At 34.3% G+C, this 20,533-nt stretch overlaps 1 protein-coding gene across 11 annotated transcripts; it reads right to left on the bottom strand.

Annotated features, from left to right (window-relative positions):
* Positions 1-2,042: 2,042 nt before the first annotated feature.
* si:dkey-21o22.2 lies at positions 2,043-16,656 on the bottom strand. Of its 11 annotated transcripts, none has more exons than XM_073947139.1 (14): positions 16,562-16,656; positions 16,391-16,472; positions 16,142-16,278; positions 15,947-16,039; positions 13,099-13,165; positions 8,995-11,817; positions 8,368-8,466; positions 7,095-7,237; positions 6,902-6,986; positions 6,308-6,458; positions 5,971-6,164; positions 5,727-5,877; positions 5,332-5,459; positions 2,043-3,189 (listed from the first exon to the last, which is right to left on the bottom strand). In XM_073947139.1, the coding sequence occupies exons 8-14, from the start codon at positions 7,139-7,141 to the stop codon at positions 2,884-2,886; spliced, it is 1,062 nt and encodes a 353-aa protein (XP_073803240.1). In that variant the 5' UTR covers positions 7,142-7,237; positions 8,368-8,466; positions 8,995-11,817; positions 13,099-13,165; positions 15,947-16,039; positions 16,142-16,278; positions 16,391-16,472; positions 16,562-16,656; the 3' UTR covers positions 2,043-2,883. The 11 variants fall into 11 exon arrangements, with proteins under 11 accessions (XP_073803240.1, XP_068076861.1, XP_073803241.1 ...); XM_068220760.1 differs by having other exon boundaries at positions 11,702-11,817; XM_073947140.1 differs by having other exon boundaries at positions 16,142-16,275.
* Positions 16,657-20,533: the final 3,877 nt, after the last annotated feature.

The following is a 20,533-nucleotide window of genomic DNA, read 5'->3' as shown; positions in this document are numbered from 1 at the left end:
CAGTCAGTGTTTCATCAGCTGTTTTCTTTCTATAAATAGAATTTCACTGCTATTACTAGATCATTATCTAGCTGTAAATGAAAACTGTTACCACTGAAGTCCTTTCCAAAAGGAATGGCATAATGGATTAATGCCTTTCTGTACTTTTCAACAGTCACAAGTCCATCAGTTCAGACAATATTGCTAACAACATTGATAGATATGCAGCTCAAATCAGGACTAACTCTCTCCAACATTGCCCTTCAGGTGTCTTGATTAAAACAAAACAATTTAAACTCATAACCTAACAAACCATAAATCAACTAAAAGATAATTTATTCAACCTCTAAATCTCAATTTTCTTTGTGGTAAAATGTCACATATATTCATTCTACCATCAGTAAAACAACAGATTTAATGTTGGCCTAAAACTTTTGCATATAACAACAGTATATATATAGCCTATAGGACAAGAAATTAAACCAATTTTGCATTGACATGAGTAAATGATGACAGAAATGTCATTTTCGGAGGAGCAATCCTATTTAATGCTGTAAATCGTTCACATTTCCAGTTAAATGTGTGGTAGTGAGATGAACTCTACAGTATCTGTAAAAGTTACACACATAATGTAATGTACAATAGGAATATGAGTCATTTCTGTGAAATAGCAGTCAAAAGTTAGAGCGTCTGAGCAGGGTTCCTATAAATTCCTATAAAGAGAGAGTGAGGGAAGTTTTTGGACAGACTAATGGACCACTTTGCCATCACCCCTTCATTTGAAGCGTAAACTTGTCAGAGCTGTCAGTGCAATGGACTGATCATAGTGTTTGTCAGCAGACCCTGACAGTGACATATTTTCCCACATCTGTTATTTCCCTCTTCTTGGAATTCAGTCATAGTAAAGGTCACACAGACTACAGAGACACAGTCAGTTAACATGGTAAAATACCTTGAGAGCCTCAGTTTACTGGCCAATAAAGAGATTTTATAATTCTCTCTCTCTCTATCTATCTATCTATCTATCTATCTATCTATCTATCTATCTATCTATCTATCTATCTATCTATCTATCTATCTATCTATCTATCTATCTATCTATCTATCTATCTATCTATCTATCTATCTATATGCCTGTCTGTCTATCCATCTTTCTATGCCATCATCCATCTTTCTTTATAAAATTATTTGTCCATTCATCCATCTATCTGTCTGTCCATTTTTCTGTACTTTCACCCAACTTTCTGTTTGTATTTCCACTAGAAACACCAGAGAGATAAATATTGACAAAATATTATTTAACAAAACATAAGATTTCTTTGGAGGCCCCGTCTGTAGCTTGAATCAGAAGCTTGTAAGTTCAGTTATGTATGCACATGTTGAAGGCAGGTGCAGAGCCTACAAACCTGGACAAGGTCAACCTGTATGGTGGGTGGATGAATGTCTGTGTCAGTATATGAATGAATGAACGAACAAATGAACGAATGAATGAATGAATGAATGAATGAATGAATGAATGAATGAATGAATGAATGAATGAATGAAATCTATACATTCATCAGTCTATCTGATTACATTTGTTCTTTTTTCTGTCCGTCCATCCATCCATCCATCCATCCATCCATCCATCCATCCATCCATCCATCCATCCATCCATCCATCCATCCATCCATCCATCCATCCATCCATCCATCCATCTATCTATCTATCTATCTATCTTACTGTTTGTCCGTCTGATTCTAATAGCATTTACAGATTTTTTTTCTGGACTTTCATTTCTCCAGCCCCATGCACTCTAAAAAATGCTGGGTTGAAAACAACCCAATTTGGGTTATTTTGTAACCCAGCGCTGGGTCAAAAAGGGACAAACCCAACGCTGGGTTAATTTGACCCAGCAGGTTGGGTTACACGTCTAACCCAGCATGCTGGGTTGTGATTTTAACCCAACTATTGGTTAAAAATAACTACACTGCTGGGTTGAAAGTAACCCAAAATGGGTAGGAAATTTAATCTAGAAACTTTAGTGATTAAAATTACTAAAATAAAAACAATTCACAGTGATACATACTTCAGAAATAGAATTTTATTTGACAAAACATGTAAAAATGTGTCCATCTGTATTTAAAACATATTCACCTTAGCATTAAAATTTTTTTTAAGAAAATGTATCAAACTGCTTAACAAAAACACTGACTTAAGTCAGACAAATAACTTAAGAAAAAGAAAGATTTGAAATATAAAAACTTTTCATAACATTTGCATCAATCATCTGTAAGAATTAATTGCAATGTAAGTGCAGAGTAGAGGAAAAATAAATGCAGAATAATGAAAAAAAACATCTTGACAGAAGATTCACTGAAAAATACAAATGTGTACACAAACATCTACATATCCTAACATATATAAATCATCAACTTTAATGTAGAAAGAACGTAATGTAGAATTAATAATAATAAAAAGGCACCAAAGGAAAAAAAAAAGTTTAGGTTAGGAAAAAAGAAAACAATTTAAAATAGAAAATTTTAAATAGGTAAATATTTCATAACTTTTACAATCATGTGCAAACATCCGTAAAAAAAGTTGCAATCTAACTGCATTGTAGAGGAAAAATATTTAGAATAATGAAAGTGCATAAAACTGACTGAAGTCAAACTTACTTCTAAGAAAAAACATTTAAAGTATGGAACCATTTCATAACGTGCACAAACATTTATATGCATCACATTAACATACCATGTGACAAAAAATGTCACAATAGGTCATCAATACAATTAATCGCAGTACGATTCAAGTAACTGAAGTAATGTAACTGATAGAAGTAGAAGAAACAGAGTAGACTGTAGAAGTAACAGAGTACAAGTTGAAGTACACAAAAACCAAGGAAGCGGTAAGGTTACAGTATTATTACTGTTTTTCAGCAAAAATGAATGCTCGCAGAACTCTTACTGCCGGTGTCTCCTCCCCAGGAAGTCCATACACCACAGTCTGTAGAAACTGCCACACCAGGGAACACTGCTTGGGGTAGTTCACGTCAAAAATGTAAAATGCTTTAAAGCAAATGTCCACTGCAGCAAGTAATGTGCTTTGCTCAAGTGCTGTGCCATTTATTATAGCAAAGGCTTGAAAGTTGTGGTTGTCTCCAAGCATGAGCACGTAAGGAGATTCAATGGACTCTTTTGAACGAAGGTACTCAGCCATATTGGTCCCAATCTGAAAAATAAATAAATAAATAAATAATGGTATAGATTCATTAAAAACTTAAAAATGTTAAAGTTAAACCAACTAAAAGTTCAGCTAACACACTGCAAAAAAGTTTCTTAAATTTTTCGCCTTTCTAGTCATAATATTTAAAAATTCTAAAATCAAAAAGAATTTTCTAGACAAGCAAACATGATGTCTCATTTAAAGCAATAATATGCCAAAATTAAGAGAAATTTTCCCTAAAAACAAGCAAAATAATCTGCCAAAGGGGTAAACAAAATAATACTGTCATAAGGAAAAACAAGATTATTTTGCTTACCTCATTGACAGATTATTTTATCATTTATTATTATATTTATCATTATTTCTTAAAACAAGACAGTATGTTTTGCTTGTCTAGAAAATTATTCTTGATTTTAGAATTTTTATATATTTGGACAAGAAAGAAGATGAAAAATCTAAGTAAGAAAAGCATTTTTTGCATTGTGTTGGCATTAGGGCACGACTTTTTGGCCTGGGTGCAGATGACTCAATGCAAAAACACAGTTCTTTTACGATGTTACTTTTATTTTTTAATATAATGTCAGCTTAATGTAACATCAAATTCTGTCTTTATTTACTCAACCCTTTGTCAATACAAACTCCAATTTGTAATAAAAGCTAAGAATTTTCTGTACATATCCCTGTCTACGCAACTACCACTTAGGTTAACGAAATGAACATCCATTTAAATTTTTGTTCAGATATTCTAAAGAGACTTTATTGCTTTATATGATCAACAAACTAAAATGTAGGCTTTTAATTACATACAGCTGTGATCAGAGAACAAGCAGAAGCACAAGCATGCTTTTTGTCTCACAAAGCAGTCAAGGACACATGCTTGAGATTCTGTTTAAAGTTAATGTTTATTTTAAAAAGCTATTGTGTCTCTTCAGAAAATGTTGTTTATACTTAACTGCTCAATTAATATGGATTATTTTTTACAGACACTTTATAATTTTTTTGAAGCTTTAAAGTAGACTTGCTGCAATAGTCGGTGATGTCAGTGTTCAAGGAGAAGTCCACGCCCAGAGCAAAATGCTCATGCCTTTCTTTGTTCAGTTGTAAAAAAAAGTTTTTTGAGAAAATCATTTTAAGATATAGATATGGTGTACCGATTTTGAATTACCAAAATGCAATTTAAATGTGGCTTTAAACATTCCCAAATGCGGTTGTAACTGATCCCAGCAGAGAAAGAAGGGTCTCATCTAGTTAAACTATCATTATTTTCATAAAAAAAAAAAAAACTTTTTATGAAACAAACTGATCATTTTGATAGAGAAGACTCTTTCTACTCAGCTGGGATCATTAACAACCACATTAGGGATCATTTGAAGCTGTATTTCAACTACATTTCTGAAGTTTAAACTAAACAAAAAAAAAAAAATTCTGACTGAAGAAAGAAATACATTAACATTCAAGATGACATAACCTGCAAATCTTTGTTCTGGAAACTGAAAAGTTGACTTCTCCTTTAAGACTGACATTAAGGAGAGCAAGAGGATAATGGAGGAACCAGTAATCATACTGGGTAGAAGAGCACAATCAGCACACCTCTTGAAAGAAGAGGGAGACAAAAATGAAAAGGAAGCTGGCACTGAGCCACAGCCCTCCATTATTACCGGTGTTGTGACACATCAATAAACCAGTGAAAAAAATTGCGTCAAACCTACTTCAAAGTGCTACTGACACTATCAATAAAGGGACAAAAATCTCTCAAATTTTTAAAATAATGTAAAAAAAACATTAATTTGTCATTTAACAATAAATACATACAATGGGTCCTTTTCACATTAACAAGAATCTCAGACGTGGAAGTCATCATCATTTTGAAAACTTTATAGGGTTAATTGGGAGATAACGAAAAATATAATTTTTGTATTTGGTCTAATGACAAAAGTAAAAAAAAAAATCTAATCAAACCAAATTAGTTTCCAAGACTTTACCAAATAAGGAAGAATAAATCATTATTCTCTTTCAATTCCAGTTTTTTAATAAACATCCTCGCTGCAGTGTTAATTACAGTTATTATAATTTCTCTATGAAAAGGGCCCATACAACGTATTATAAATGCTTTACATCATGTAGTTTTAGCAGTAGCTGTTAACTTACAGGCTGTATGTCAATGAAGGCTTTCCTGGTTTCTAGGAAAGTGGGTTTGAACGTTTTTCTTCCAATTTTGTACACATGCGTTGGAAGGATTACAGGAAGGAGTTGCATGGCGATGTCACTCTGTCTCTCTTTAAAATAAAAAACACCCAAAGTACAAAAAATGTAAATTAACTGCAACAAAAGGTGACTGAAATAAATCTACATACAGTATATTACATTAGTTTCTAAAATTAAGAAATACTTAACTATTAAGAAATACTACACTAAAAATGATAATGAAAATTGTCAATACTAACAGTCATTTTTATATTAAGGGGCAATATTCACAATCTATCCTTTTTGGGATTGATGGGGAAGTAACTAATTTCATAAACAGTTTGCTGAATGCCTATTACCTGCTGACATTGTTTCTATGTCGTGAAGTAGATTAAGAGCTTGTTTTTGTTTGCTGGCAACCTGAAGAATCTTATCCTTAAACACTGGTACCCAATTTTCTGTGAGTTTCGAAGCACAGTCTGGATTCAAAATTAAAAAATCCTGGGATATCTAAAAAGCAGAAAACAAAGACAAACATGGCAAAAGTTGTAAAACAAAATGAAACGTACTTAGCCAATGAATTTAGTTAAAAAATTTTCCCACCATGCCTGGAGTGTCGAGAAGACGTGGATACTCTTTGGCTATTTCCATTATCGTTTTGGATCCATCGTCACGAATCCATTTTGCCCTTTGAATCGCTGTTTCTTTCATGTACTGCTCGACCTGACTTGCTGGCCAGATATTATTTCTGAGCCACTCTATCATTTGAGTTGCTCTTTCCGAGTCCACATTCGAATCTGTTGTGAGAAGAACCATACATCACAAACATACAGCAATTAATGTTGGCAAATAGAGATCATATTCATATCAAACAGTTAGGTCTTTTAAATGGGTCAAAATTTTAAATGATACCCAACCCTACACATATGTACCCACATACCAGGAAAAGTAAAATTACTGCCGTCTCTTGGGTTGTCTGAACAAACTGGCTTTTGTCTTCCTCTTCTAATCTTTTTGCGCACATTCCGAAGACGCTCTTCAAGGAAGCCTGTGGCAGGTCTGTGAAATCTACCTGGACTGAACCATGCCTCCTTGTGTTAAAAAAAATACAAAAACAGAATTAGAAATTCACACTGGACCAATTTACCCAGAGTTCCAGAACTAAGGTAACAGTGACATTAGTTGTGTTGAAGTACATAAATGCACAAATAGAAAAACCCTCAAACAGCCCATAAAATCGGGCTCCATAAAGTCTGAAATGGTTGAAGGACATTACAAATTAAAGCACCCTGTTATTATTGTTTGTAATGTGCTTTTTGATTTTCTTTATTATTTACTTCTTGCATGACTTAAGTACTTATTATTTTCCATTTAAATTTTAATTTGTAATTATTGTTAACAAGTATGTACTTGTAACATGGTAGTTAAATAAGAAAATACAGAGAAATGTAAGATTCTTAATCAGATTTGTAATAAGTAATCAGATTGTGAGATACAGAAAAAAATAATAATCTGTCTTTGACACTGTACTCACATAGCCTTTACCCTGGCAATCCTTAAGGCATGGAAATTGTTCGACTATTGACGAAGCCAAGGTGACTTTTGTTGCTCCACTTGGACTAAAAGAAACAATATTCTGATTTTTTTAAAAGATACTACATATGTACACATTTAATTTCTCAAACAATATTTTTAGCATTAAATACATTACTTAAATTTGTACTTACTTTTCTCCAAAGCGCTCAATTAGATGTGAAACCAAGATACGAACCATCGATTGTCTTTCTTTAAGCGAAATGCAGTTGCTTTTTTCAATGGCATCCACAATACTGCTGCCACAGGATGTTGCTGTAAGGATGTCTCTTACATTCTAAAAAAAAAAACATTTAAAAATAAATATAAAATTAAATGTGTTTGATAAATGTTGATTCGTCCTGAAATAAAGTGAAACGGCTATACGTCGTGTTTGCTGGCCTCACACATCTGTCAGCCACTCAGTCAGCACGTCACCTTAAAGGGTAAACAAATGTTGCACAGCTCTACTATGGTTACAAAAGGTTCACAGTGTTATAATTCACTTACCCTTTAATACGTTTTAGTGTAAATATTACCTGCTATTAAAAAAATAAAATGTTTTGAGTAAGAAGCTATAATATGTAGCCGTGGCGGGATGAATTGTGGCGTGGCGCCCCGCCATGGAACAATGTATGTAGCAGAAATCATGGCATGTAAATATATATATATATATATATATATATATATATATATATATATGTGTGTGTGTGTGTGTGTGTGTGTGTGTGTGTGTATATATATATATATATATATATATACACACACACACAAGGTTTCCGCTACATTCATTCTTACATGGTGGGGCGCCACACCAAAATTCATCCCACCATGGCTACATCACAGCTTCTCACTCAAAACATTTTATTTTTTTAATAGCTGGTAATAATCGCACCAAAACACATTAAAGGGTAAGTGAATTATAATAGCGTGAACCTACTGTTGCGTGAGGCCAGCAAACATGACGTATATTCGTTTCACTTTACTTCAGGAAGCATTAATGCTACTCTGTAGGTCTATTGGAGACATTCATAAATATTTCTAGCAAATTTAATAAATGTTAGTGACACACTCTTACATAAACGCACTAAAATCACACTCAGCACCATTTGTTTGAGAGCGCACAAGACCTGCGCGCTCTTGAAGCGGCTTATATTTGAGGGGGCATACAGAAGTTTTGTGCACGAGCAGAGGAAATTGACACGCAAGCAGAGATTCGCATGCTCGTAGGCTATTACATAAATGCGATCCCGACTTATAATACTGCGCTTACGACACCTGTCATTGAAATAACTCCATAGGTAGTGGGTAGATCTGTGTAATAAAAAAAGGCTTGTTGCCACAGCTGGAAAAAATCCTAGAGGAAACACTGTATACACACACACACACACACACACACATATATGGTTTATCAGACTGGAACCTTACAAATGCTGCTGCATGCTCCACCGTTCTTCTGTGCTGCTCAGGACCCTGCTGCTGCTCCCTTAGTACTGTTACTGTAGTTGCAGGCTCTTTGATTGATTCCTTTAATAAATAAAAATGAATAGCAATTCACATGTCTGTATTGCATTTTTACTATAGGTTTACCTTGCCAAATATATTGTGTCAGCAACAATACAGTGATGCTTGTATCCACGATTGTTACATGCCAGAATGTGCAAGGTTAATGTAGATTAACATTAACATCATAGAAGACAAGTCTGGTATAATGGATAGAGGAACGTACAAATTATGTCCAGAATTTCAGTTTAAAACACCAATCACTATGAAAGAAAGAAAATGACGTGCATATGAATTTCCTTGGATATGTATTTTTAAACACTTGTAGATTTAAATTTATAAAACAGCATTTCCATATGAAAGGTACTCAAGTAAGGTATTTTTTCATATTGCAGCTTGTATTGAAGATAAGCAAAATGCAATGTAAATTTTTTTTGATGTCATGCAGCCATAAGTGTCATCACATAAATTATTTATAATGGCATTGCTGATCAACTTCACACTTGATTAACATGACATTTCAATTTAACTAAGCCATTCATTAAAACTTACATGTATTGCGATGTCCCCATGATGACTTTGATGAAATTTGTTGATATTTGTATAAATGTTCAAACGTGCATGATAGTTTTTAGTATTAGGTGTACACAATCATGGGCTAATGTTGTTTTTGATCACCCTGCTACCATAACCCCATCCACCCACCCAACACCAAAAACCCATCTTCAACAACGCCCTCCCGCCCCCTCCTAGAATAGCCTGTATCGCAGCGAAATGTAACGGTGGTTCTCATCGTCCTGTAAGGACATTACAACATGAAGGGGGTGATGATCTTCAACAGTGTGAATGTCCACCGAATCAAGCACAGAAGAAGGAGACACAGAGAAGGCAAAATAATGCCTGTCAAATCCAACTGTGTCCCATTTTTTCACAACGAATTTGACCTTGGAGTCAAAGAGCACAACATTCCTAATGGTTGCAAACTGGGGCTCACCATCAGCAGAGTGAGATACAAAAAGTGTCATTCCTGGCCTATAGGTTGCTCCCTTGTACTTAATCCAAGATGGTAAATAGACTTCTGAGAACAAAGGGATTCCCTCAAATCCATGTTTCACTTTTTCAAAATCGTCTATAGATGCCAGGAGTGTGGTGTATCCTGGACCAACTTCAAAGTCATGTGAGAACATTTTCTCAGACATCAGGGTGTAGCACAACATCATCTGATGTCGGAAAGCCTGTGTTTTACAAATGTTCCGAAAATTGCAGGTTACATGACTTAGTCTTTTGAAAAATCCATGTTTTGCCTCAAAACGCATGGACCAGAAATGAACCAACGGTCCAAGTTTCCTGATGGCCCCAGGATAATGAAGCATGAAGTGGTGCTTTGGCTTCAAATGCCTGTCTGGATAAAGCTCCAAAAACAGACTATGGTGTTCCTCAATCAAATGCTGCAAAAATGTAACTGCCTCTGCAGTTAAGGCTGGAGAGAAAATCAACTCCATACAGCTAAGTAATGAAAGTATTAGTTCCCAGTGTCTCTCGCCTTCTGGAATCAAATCCCCTATCATAAGAGGGAGCAACCTTAGAAGGCACCACATCTGTGCTGCTGTTTGTCTCATGGCCCCATCCGGATTTTTAAGATCCTGAGGCTTGATAACAGATGGCTTATTGCGACTATCAGAAAAACCATAATCAAAGCTTGTAAGTCTATTATTCAGTTGATCGAGTGTTAAGAGTTTTTGTTCAATCAGAGAATTAAGAACAAGCTTGATTTCGTAACCTCCAACTCCTTCCAAAATGTCATGCATGACATCAGGAGTTACATTGTCAGTTACATGGTAGAACTGCAGTTTATTGAGCGAACACGCTCTTTTAATGCCAGTTTCAGTTGGGTTATTCTGAAGTAAATCAGAGTGATAGTTTATCCTGTTGCGCATCACTGACAGGTCCTCAACTGTCTGTTCTCTCAAAACCTCTTTATGAACGCGACACCATCGACATACAGTTTTCCCTGAGAAACTTTCTGTGTAGCCTAGGATGGAATTAAGACCCAGGTTATCCCCACAAACCTGTGCAACGCTTGCTTTAATAGTACCCTTGAAATGTTTTGTGTCAACCTGAACTCCTTCCAATTCCAGATCCTTAATCTCAGACACAATTGGATCTAAGACAGCATTTATTCCATAAGTTTTTATGTCATCTGTCTTGTACACTGCCAACAAGAAGTGAGAGTTTAGGCTGGAGAGAAACTCAGGTCGCAAGCATTTAAGAGTAAAATAAACAAAGCCTAGCTTGTGAACTGAAGTTTTTGATCCAAGTGGGTTTACCATCTCACATTCATCGTTGTACAGTACAAGAGGAATGGATAACTCTTTGGAAAACAGTTCACTGGATTTGAAGATTGTGCCGTCTCTAAAATCTTGCAGTGCAGTGCTCTCTTGATTTTGGCATTCAAAGATCTTGTCTATTGTCCCTGGACTTTCTAAAACCAGCTTTAGCAAAGGCCTTAAAGGAATTAGCTGAAACGTATCTTGGACTGCCACTTGTTTTACAATCCCCGTCAATGTGTCTCTCTTTTGGGTGTATGAGACACCAGGGAAAGGCACTTCTTTTGGATGAACAAAGCATCCAGACTGTGTAAAGTACTGCTTTTGCTTGTACTCTGACTCAAAGCCCTGAAATGGTTGAGCTGCCACTGCAAAATTTTCTAAAAAACTCTGGCTCTCAGGACTGTCAAGGTGGCCTATGTCTCTTAAAAAAGAGGCTGTTTTTCTTTGTAGGGATCCAACAACATCACTGACAAGGCTAGATGTGTGCTCTACCACACAATTAACAGCACTCAATGTCTGGGAGGAATTTGACCTTAATTTTGCTAAAAACAATGCTACCCTGTCTCTTATATTTTCCTCCTGAAACTCATCACATTGTTCATCAGAAATGTCATCATGCTCCTCATCACTCTGTTCAACAGCCTCTAAAACTGAATCTGATGAATAGTTATCAGGCTCAACCAAAGGGGCTTCCTCCATTTCATTGCCAATTTCATTAGCATGCTGCAGTAGGTGTCTTCTAAATGATCTAATAATACTGAATGTGCGATTACATCCAGCTTGAGCACACTGAAAGTATGTGGATGTAGAATAGACATGATGTGCAACTCTCAAATGTGAAAAAAATGCTCTGACGTCAGATCCCAAAGACCTTTTGCATTTAAAGCAAATATACCCCATGTTGTGTACACCTAATACCTTTTACTTACATCAAGCACGTTCTTGAGGTACTTCTTGAATTTTAAACGAAGTCCAATAATAGGGATAAGAGAAGTCAGTGTGACATCATCTAAAAGAAGGAGGGTTTCTTGATCAATCTTCTCAGCTGTAAGACAAAATATGCAGAACATAAAAGTATTTTATGCAGATAACCATAAACAGTAATTGTTCATGTACAATCAGCTTTGTGTAAAACAAATATTGCTTCAAAAAATTAATTACTGTCCAAAAGTATTTTTGTCTCATACAACTAAAAAATACAAAAGTTGGAAGTGGCGTTCTCATTTAAAGAAAATAATTCCTAACTGGTACCCAGTGCTAAATCAATTCATGGTAAACTTACAAGCCATATAGTTTGCTGCATTCACTATCAATATAAAGCTGTTTTGATCTGTATCGTATAAAATTCCACTGAAATGAAAGTGACTTGACTTTGAGCCAAAGATTTAAAGACTGTAAACATTTGATTACTTCGATTAACGAGCTACGAATCACGCATGCATACGAAAGTTGGCACACACCTCAAACAAGCCAAAATCAACAAAAAAAAGTCTCTTGGAGCGGAATCTCAAACCCAACAGGAAGTTAGATCTATTTAACTTTCTGTGGCAAAAAAGTAAATAACAGAAAGCCACTGGTTGCATGAACAGCAAATTAAAAAAATTAAACAGCCAAGGACAAATTGCCATTTGTTTTTTAATCTCTCAGTAGTTTAAAGTGTTGAAGTGGCTACTGATTACTAGGGCTGCCCCTAACAATTGATTAACCTTTAGTCGATCAAAATGTTTTAGTTGCAGAAAAAAAAAATCCACATTGGTGAAGTCATGCAGATTGTTAACAGCTGATCTATGCAGTAGTAGCTACATCAGGCAGAATTTTCGAATGCTCTTATCGGCCTCAAATAAGCTACGGCTTAACATCTGCAATATAGTAGCAACTTTACATGGCTGCTCAATCTAATGCTACTGTAGAAATATGTGCACAATGGAAATGTCTGTGCAGAGTGTGAAAGCATATCAGCACCTTTGTGGTAACTTGCTCTTTAAATTCTTTGCCATGTTTGGTCATTTAGATAACAGTAATACAGCCTTTGAAGATATGTGAAGACACTACATTTCTGTGTGCACTCACAATAAAAACAACACTGCACTTTGTAAATACTGTAAGTAACAGGATGGGCTTTCTGCCCAATCCAAAACTATGTATATTTGCCTTGTAAAATAGGCAATGTGGACAATTAAAGACTAATTATGATTTAAATGGTTTATAAATAAATGTGTAATTATTCAAATAATTCTTCAAATGAACATCACAAGTCAAACAAACAAATCTTTAGACAGAGCAGCCCTAATGATTACAATGAACCAAGTAAAATATTATTACATACCTTCAAATTTGGGGATCAACTCTGCAAGATTCCATTCTATTAATTTGTTTTTTACGTATTCATCCATCTGAAATAACCAACAGATAAAAGCATTTTAGCAAAATATTAATAAAGTAAAAAAGATAACCTCAGCCACAAGTCACTTTATCACAAAAATACTCCTAAGTGATCATAATTATCCAGGGTGTCACAAAAGATGGAAGTCAAACTTTTCTTTTTGGGGATCGAAGATGATTAGGTTGGATTTAGTCTGAGCTCAGACATTCCCATCTGCATTAAACTAACCATACGTACAGGATTAATTAAAGATAAGTCAAATGATGTCTGTAGAATGTAATATGCTCTTAGTAAATGAATAACATTTGCTATTCAATGAACAGCTGTAGAAGCATAGAAGGAAATACTTTAAGTATGTTCTGACCAAAAAAGAAAAAGAAAAAAAAGAGAAGCTGAATGAAACACTTATGCATTATTACAAAAATGACCTAAAAAAATTAATTGAATAAATTTAAGGAGCACAACAGTAAAAATACAACTGTTTTACAGTTTACACCTCAGAAAGATCACTAATCACAGTACTTGCTGCCATTACCTACATAGAAAAAGATAATGTGTCATTCAAAATGCATTTTATTAAAAAGGAAAAGCTCCTAAATGATTCTAACTGTTCTTGGTGTGGTGTTTAAGAAACAGCTGTCGAACATGCTTAGTTTCAACTCTTTTTTAGCCTGAACTGAGCTCAGGGATTCCCGCCTGCATCAAACCATTTACAGGATTTAAGAAATAACATGTTAGTAGTAAATTAAGTTACCAAGTCAGTGCAGACCACAGACACCTGCATTGTGAAATGTTGAAAGGAGGGTTTTTTTCTTCCATTGATCATGCGGTATAAACTTCCATTAAAACAGCACTTAAAGCAGTTCATAGTTGCATCCAATATCTCATGTCACGAGTGATAAGGATGAAATGTTCCAGAATAAAGGTGAAAGTGACAAACTGCAGTTAAAGTTGAAAAACTAAAAACGAAACACCCAAAATTAACATGAAACTGTGGAGGAAATGTGGATAGCGCGATGACGCAATGACATTAATCGAATTATTTGATATAACATGTAAAACGGGATCATGAAAGAAACATTCAAAACGCAACTAATTTAAATGCCTTAAATCCACACGTAATGGCTGTAACAGCCGGATAACAAACCTCACGACAGCAGGTCAAAGGGGAAAGTGAGAGAAGCAGAAATTAAATTTAACGTTCAGCTTTTCTCCAGCAGTGAAAGAGGGGGTTCTGCTGTATCAGTCACAGAAAGACTGACTAACGTTAGCAAACGCACAGACACAGTCAATAGTATCCAGCTGCAGGCCCGCAGAACCACACGTTTTAGGCACACACAATCTAGGCAAACCATATATGGTTACGACGGATGTTAATGTGATTAACGTCTTTTTGAACATCGTCATCGATATATTTTGATATATATGATGAATAAATATTGTACACAATAAACAATAGCGTTTACTTTATTTCACAAATATTGCAATCGAGACGGCTGAAGGGGAGCATTGTTTCCGATCGCCATTCAATATAATAGACTGAACAGTTTTTAATCATTCATTATATCTGATGAGTCATTATTATCTGACAATAATATAGCAGATACTCGTTTGCTGGCCTTGCTGAACGATCTAATTTGGACAGGTTTAATTTATATAATGGATTAATTTATGATAAAGGAAATAATAGCAAGTTAATATAGGCAATAATACATTATATGTAATAAAAATCTTTACATGTACCAAATGTATAACACTATATTAATATTTTACTCAAGCGATTCAATAGTGTTTGTTTGCTTAACTTTCTAATAATCTTTTAATTAATGATTTCCCACATTTAATACTGTAGTAATTTATAGTAAGCAAAAAATTGTTTTTAAAACCAAAATGTAGTAATAGGAACAAATTAACTATTAATAATAAAAAATAAGTGTGTGTGTATATATATATATATATATATATATATATATATATATATATATATATATATAAAACAGCTGTGACAGTTTAGTAAAAGATAGTCTATATATTAACTTATAATTATAATCAGATAATCAGTTATGATAATCAGTTTATAACTATATATATATTGTTTAAATTATTAACTATAGTAGGCTAATTTATTTTAAAGTGACATATTATTGTTTGCTTTTTATATTTTACAATAAAGTGATTTTAATCAAGTATGATTATAGTAAGATATTGAATAAGTTTATTACACTTAATCCAACAAATAGACGGTCTATGTTTTCTTTGTATATGAACACATGAATAAAGTCATAAGTGTCTTTAACCAATTATTTTTATTTACATAATTCGAGTTCAGAAACTGCAGAGATCTTAAAATGATCGTGATGTAATAATAATAATAATGACTGAAATGGGAAACCATAATGAAATGGGAAACCATAAATTGTGTGTCCTCGATTGTGTGTGCCTAAAACGTGTGTGGTTCTGCGGGCTTGCAGCTGGATATATCTCGACACTGTAGGGGTTCACACACACACACACACACACACACACACACACACACACACACACAGAGCAAATTGTGCAGTCTCTGCGTTTTAAGTAAGGTTAGATGAAGTGTTTTAAATAACGTACTGGCGGTCACGTTGCATCCACTAAACAATTAACTTAATTTTGACAGCCCTTAAGTTCAGCGAAATGTAACGTTACCTTACAAGCAGAGCGGGAATGTACGTGGATATGCTGACAAAATTATTTAAGTGAACCTGTACAAACACAATAGCTTTAACATATACAAAAGTAATATTAAAATGTTCACCTTATCTTTTCCAAGCTCCTTCTGACGACGATGTTGGCGCGCCCTTTCTCGTCAAGACGACAAGGTCGTCTGTGAGGCGAAGCACGGCCGTCTCTTTTTAGTCGTTAGGTAAAAAAAAGCGTATATATGTATTATACAGGAAACTAAATGTGTTATCTCGTATGAACATTGGTAAATACACACCGAATAACTTACCTTTCAGACAGAATTTCGCTTGCTTCCCTTTAAAGACGGCAGAGAAAATGGCGGTTGCTCACGCTGATGTCCCTGCTTGCCTGGACGGTGACGTCACGTGCGCGCTCTTTCACGTATGCGTTTCCAACCCAGCACTGCTGGGTTACAGATCAAGACCGATTTTAACCCATAACTTAAGTGAACACTGTATCAAAACCATATCCAACACAATAGCTTTAACATATACAAAAGTAATATTAAAATGTTTACCTTATCTTTTCCAAGCTCCTTCAGACGACGATGTTGGCGCGCGCTTTCTCGTCAAGACGACAAGGGCGAAGCACGGCCGTCTCTTTTTAGTCGTTAGATAAAAAAAGCATATATATGTATTATACAGTAAACTTAACGTGTTATCTCGTATGACCATTGTTAAATACACACCGAATAACTTACTCTTCAGACAGAATTTTGCTTGCTTCCCTCTAAAGACGGCACAGAGAAAATGGCGGTTGGTCACGCTGATGTCCTGCCTGTCTGGACGTTGACGTCACGTGCGTGCTTTTTCACGTCGTTGTTCCCAACCCAGCACTGCTGGGTTATAGATCAAGACCGATTTTCAACCCAAATAGGGTTAAATCAACCCAAAATTGTTACCCAGCAGTCTCAACCCAGCAATTGGGTTAAAAAACCAACCCAGCGTTTTTTAGAGTGTGTGTTTCTCTCATTCTTCACTCTCTCTTTGTGATAATTCAGTCATTGAGAGCTGCATGTGAAGCACTAAAAGTGTTGTGTTGATTGGACCTCATGGAGCTCCATTATGCTAGTGGCAGCTTTCATTTCTGGAGTGACTAATTTTTGCTCTTTGATTAGGCAAAAAAGCCATGACAATTGTTTATGCAAATTGTGGCAACTCAAAGACTGTTGGCACTCTGTGGTGAATGTGTACAAACATTGTACAAAATTCAAAATATATAACCTAATATATTCACATTTTACTTTAATATGTTTTAAAACATACTTTATTCATGGGATGAAAATTCTGAATTTTAAGTTGCCCAGGTCGAAAGTGGTATATAATCTAGAAAAACAGAAATGCTGATAGGGTAAAACTGTTTCTTATAAAAAGTTTGCTTAAATTTTTTATTATCTATTTTATTATTTACAGGAATTTATCAAAAGATATTTGATAAATACAAACAATCAGCATTTATTTGACTTCTAAAACTTGTAACATTCTTAAATGTTGGATTTTCACTTTCATGAAATTTAACTCAACATGCTTAAAGTATTACTTTCTTTAAAATAAACTTGAACAATCAACCTAATGAATCCAACAATAGAATAAAAAAGTAGTTAAGCAGTAATCATTGCAGTATTATTAAATGTGACATTCTGACAACTGTAGTCATTTAAAGAGGTATAACTCTTTTGTAAAGTTATAAAGGTCTGTTTATCTCTTTTAATCAATTGAAGGCAGAATGAGAAAGCTTAATGTGCTGCAATTTAAGAAAAGACATGCAATTACAAAAACGCCAGCAAATTTAGAAAAGATTTTTATCTGTTTGACAGCATATGTTCTGCATTTTCCCACATTGCTAACAAATGAAAAAACACGCTGCATTTTATCACAACGCAAACACATTTCAAAAACGCTTACATTTTCTCACAACACTTGCAATAAGAATGGAACGCAATATAAATGTTTCAAGGGTGCCCTAAAACATGATGGACACTGCTGTGCCATGAATATTGCTCAGTGAATTTGTTGATCTTTGAAAGGTGAGTTTTTTTATTTGTGTATATTAACATCCTGTTTCTTTTTTATTTATTCACCTAAATAACCATAAATTATATAGCCGTGTCTGTCATGTTTTAAGGTCTCCTTGAAACATTTCCATTGTGCAGCATCGTAAGCTTTCTCGGCCACCGTAATTATTAACTTCTGACCCCGTAGAGTACAGAAGTTGAGCAGTAACTATTGGAGCAATTATTACATGTATTATTTTAAATAAAGCAATTATTTACTTCAACATAAAACCTTTGTAACATTATGAATGCTTCTGTACAGCTGGAGGCAAAAGTAAACTCAATGAAAAGTAGATTTTATTTTATAAAAAGTCAATAAACCCATTGCCTTTTATAATTATGCACGTAGTTTAATCACATAATAATTATTAGGTAATGAGTTTGCTCTCTTTTAAGTAGTCAACTAATCACTTTTTACAGAGTTTGAAATTAAACATTTTCAACCATTAAAATAATCATTATTATTGTTTCTTACCATAGCACAATACAAATTCTTACATAATTACAACCATATTTTCTTTCAAGAAAAAAACATATCACACTTGATCTATTTATTGCATCCTTGCTGATAAAAGTATCTTTTTCTGACACTAAACCATTGAAAAGTAGAGTCCAGTATTTTTAGTTATTCCATGCTTTCAGTAGATTCCTCCAAAACAAACACTTATACGGTAAGCATCAATTTGTGAATCCTTCCTAACATGGCATCTGTATAGTTTAGTTTCTGTATCTGTATAGTTTGCAAAGTCTTGACAGGCCTGGCCTTTTTGTAAAAGTTGAGTTTGTAAACTGGAAAGCCCACTTACCAGCACACAAAGCCATGCTGAAGAGATGGCTGAATCAGATAAACACATACTTTATTTGGAGAGACAATGTAGCCCTCTCCAGGGGTTTGAGACGAACGCAAGCATCCAGCAAAATAACACACTGTAAGCTCCTTACAATCCCCGCAGAAGCAATGGAGAGAGCGAGGGAGGGACCAATAAGAAACTGTTTTGACCCCTCTATTGCCATCTTGTCAAGAGAGTAAGCAAAAGGCCTGCTATACCCGTCTCTCAGCGCCACTTGCAATCCTCTGAATGTGCTGTGAATCAACTTAAAAATATCTTTTTGCTGTCATCCAGCAAACCAAAGGTAATAACGTATTCCTTCTGCACTGCTCATGTGTTTTGCATCGGCCTCACCTCTAAATCCTTCTTTAGAAATACATGGGATGTAAAAGCCTTCATGTGTGTTTAATTAAGTTATTGATTAAGTTGCTTCTTCATTAATTAAGCTGTTTATCAGAGTGTTTTAAACCAAGAACAGCAAAGGCCTTAAAAGTTGAAAAAATAATTCAATAATCAGCCCATATTTGCCTTTTAATCTTTATGAAATTAGTCATTTTTAAAGGGATGTCAAAGTTATTCAATACACATGATTTTCATTTATTCATTTTCCTTTTGGCTTAGTCCCTTCACTAATCTGAGGTCGCCACAGCGGAATGAACCGCCAACTTATCCAGCATATGTTCTACACAGCAGATGACCTTCCAGCTGCAACCCATCACTGGGAAACATCCATACACTCTCATTCACACACATACACTACGGCCAATTTAACATACCCAATTCACCTGTAGGACATGTCTTTGGATTGTGGGGAAACCGAAGCACTCGGAGGAAACCCACGCAATCACGAGGAGAACATGCAAAATAGATTAAACTCCACACATAAATGCCGAGGCACAAACCAGCAACCTTTTGTATTCTAAAAAACTGAATTAATTGTGATTATTTATCTAATAGCTTTGTTGTTGTTTTATTTTGTTGTTGATTTTTTTTCTGCTTCTGTAGAAACATTTGAAGTTGGAAACGTGCTTGAATTTGTTTTGTTTTATTTCATATATGTCTCCTAGGCATTGTTTGGTGTTACTTTAGTATTATTTACTGTATAATACAGTATTTATTATTTTATTTTGTGTTTTTCTTTTTTTTAAGGAAGAATTTTTAATTTCTGAATGTTTTTCTTTTAATATTTACTTGTTTTAGTCTACATCACTGACATTTTCTCTTATCTTTAAAATGTAAAACTTATACTTAAATTTATGTACAGTAAAACACACACACACACACACACTATATATATATATATATATATATATATATATATATATATATATATATATATATATATATATATATATACAGACATATAAACAGATATATATGTATATAAACAGACTTATTAAACAGATATATTTATTAAAATTATATTTTAGTCACCAAACATATTTAGAAATTAAACGATAATACAATTAAATTCAAGCAGAATATTGAAAAAAAATTACAACCTTCATTACAACCTTTTCTTTCCTTCTCGTGATTTTTCCTCTTTTTTTTAATTTGTATTTTTCTATAACATATACATTTGGGCGTACTAGTTTTTGGACCATTATCGTAAGTTATTGAGTTAAATAAGCTCCAGATTTGGCTTCAGTTGACTTATCTAATGTAAATGCACAAATATAATATTGTATAGCTTCCTATTAAAATATGAAATTAAAAGATGAAGAAGTTGTGAGGGGTGTACTTATATTTACTGAGCACTGTACCATTAGATGTTGAC

Source organism: Danio rerio, chromosome 4 (genome assembly GCF_049306965.1).
Source record: "Danio rerio strain Tuebingen ecotype United States chromosome 4, GRCz12tu, whole genome shotgun sequence".
Lineage (NCBI taxonomy): Eukaryota > Metazoa > Chordata > Actinopteri > Cypriniformes > Danionidae > Danio > Danio rerio.
This window is presented reverse-complemented; position numbering and strand designations above follow the sequence as displayed.

Bases quoted from the DNA above. Each gene is read 5' to 3' on its own strand.
- si:dkey-21o22.2 (XM_073947135.1), bottom strand. From the start codon at position 11,672: ATGGGGTATATTTGCTTTAAATGCAAAAGGTCTTTGGGATCTGACGTC.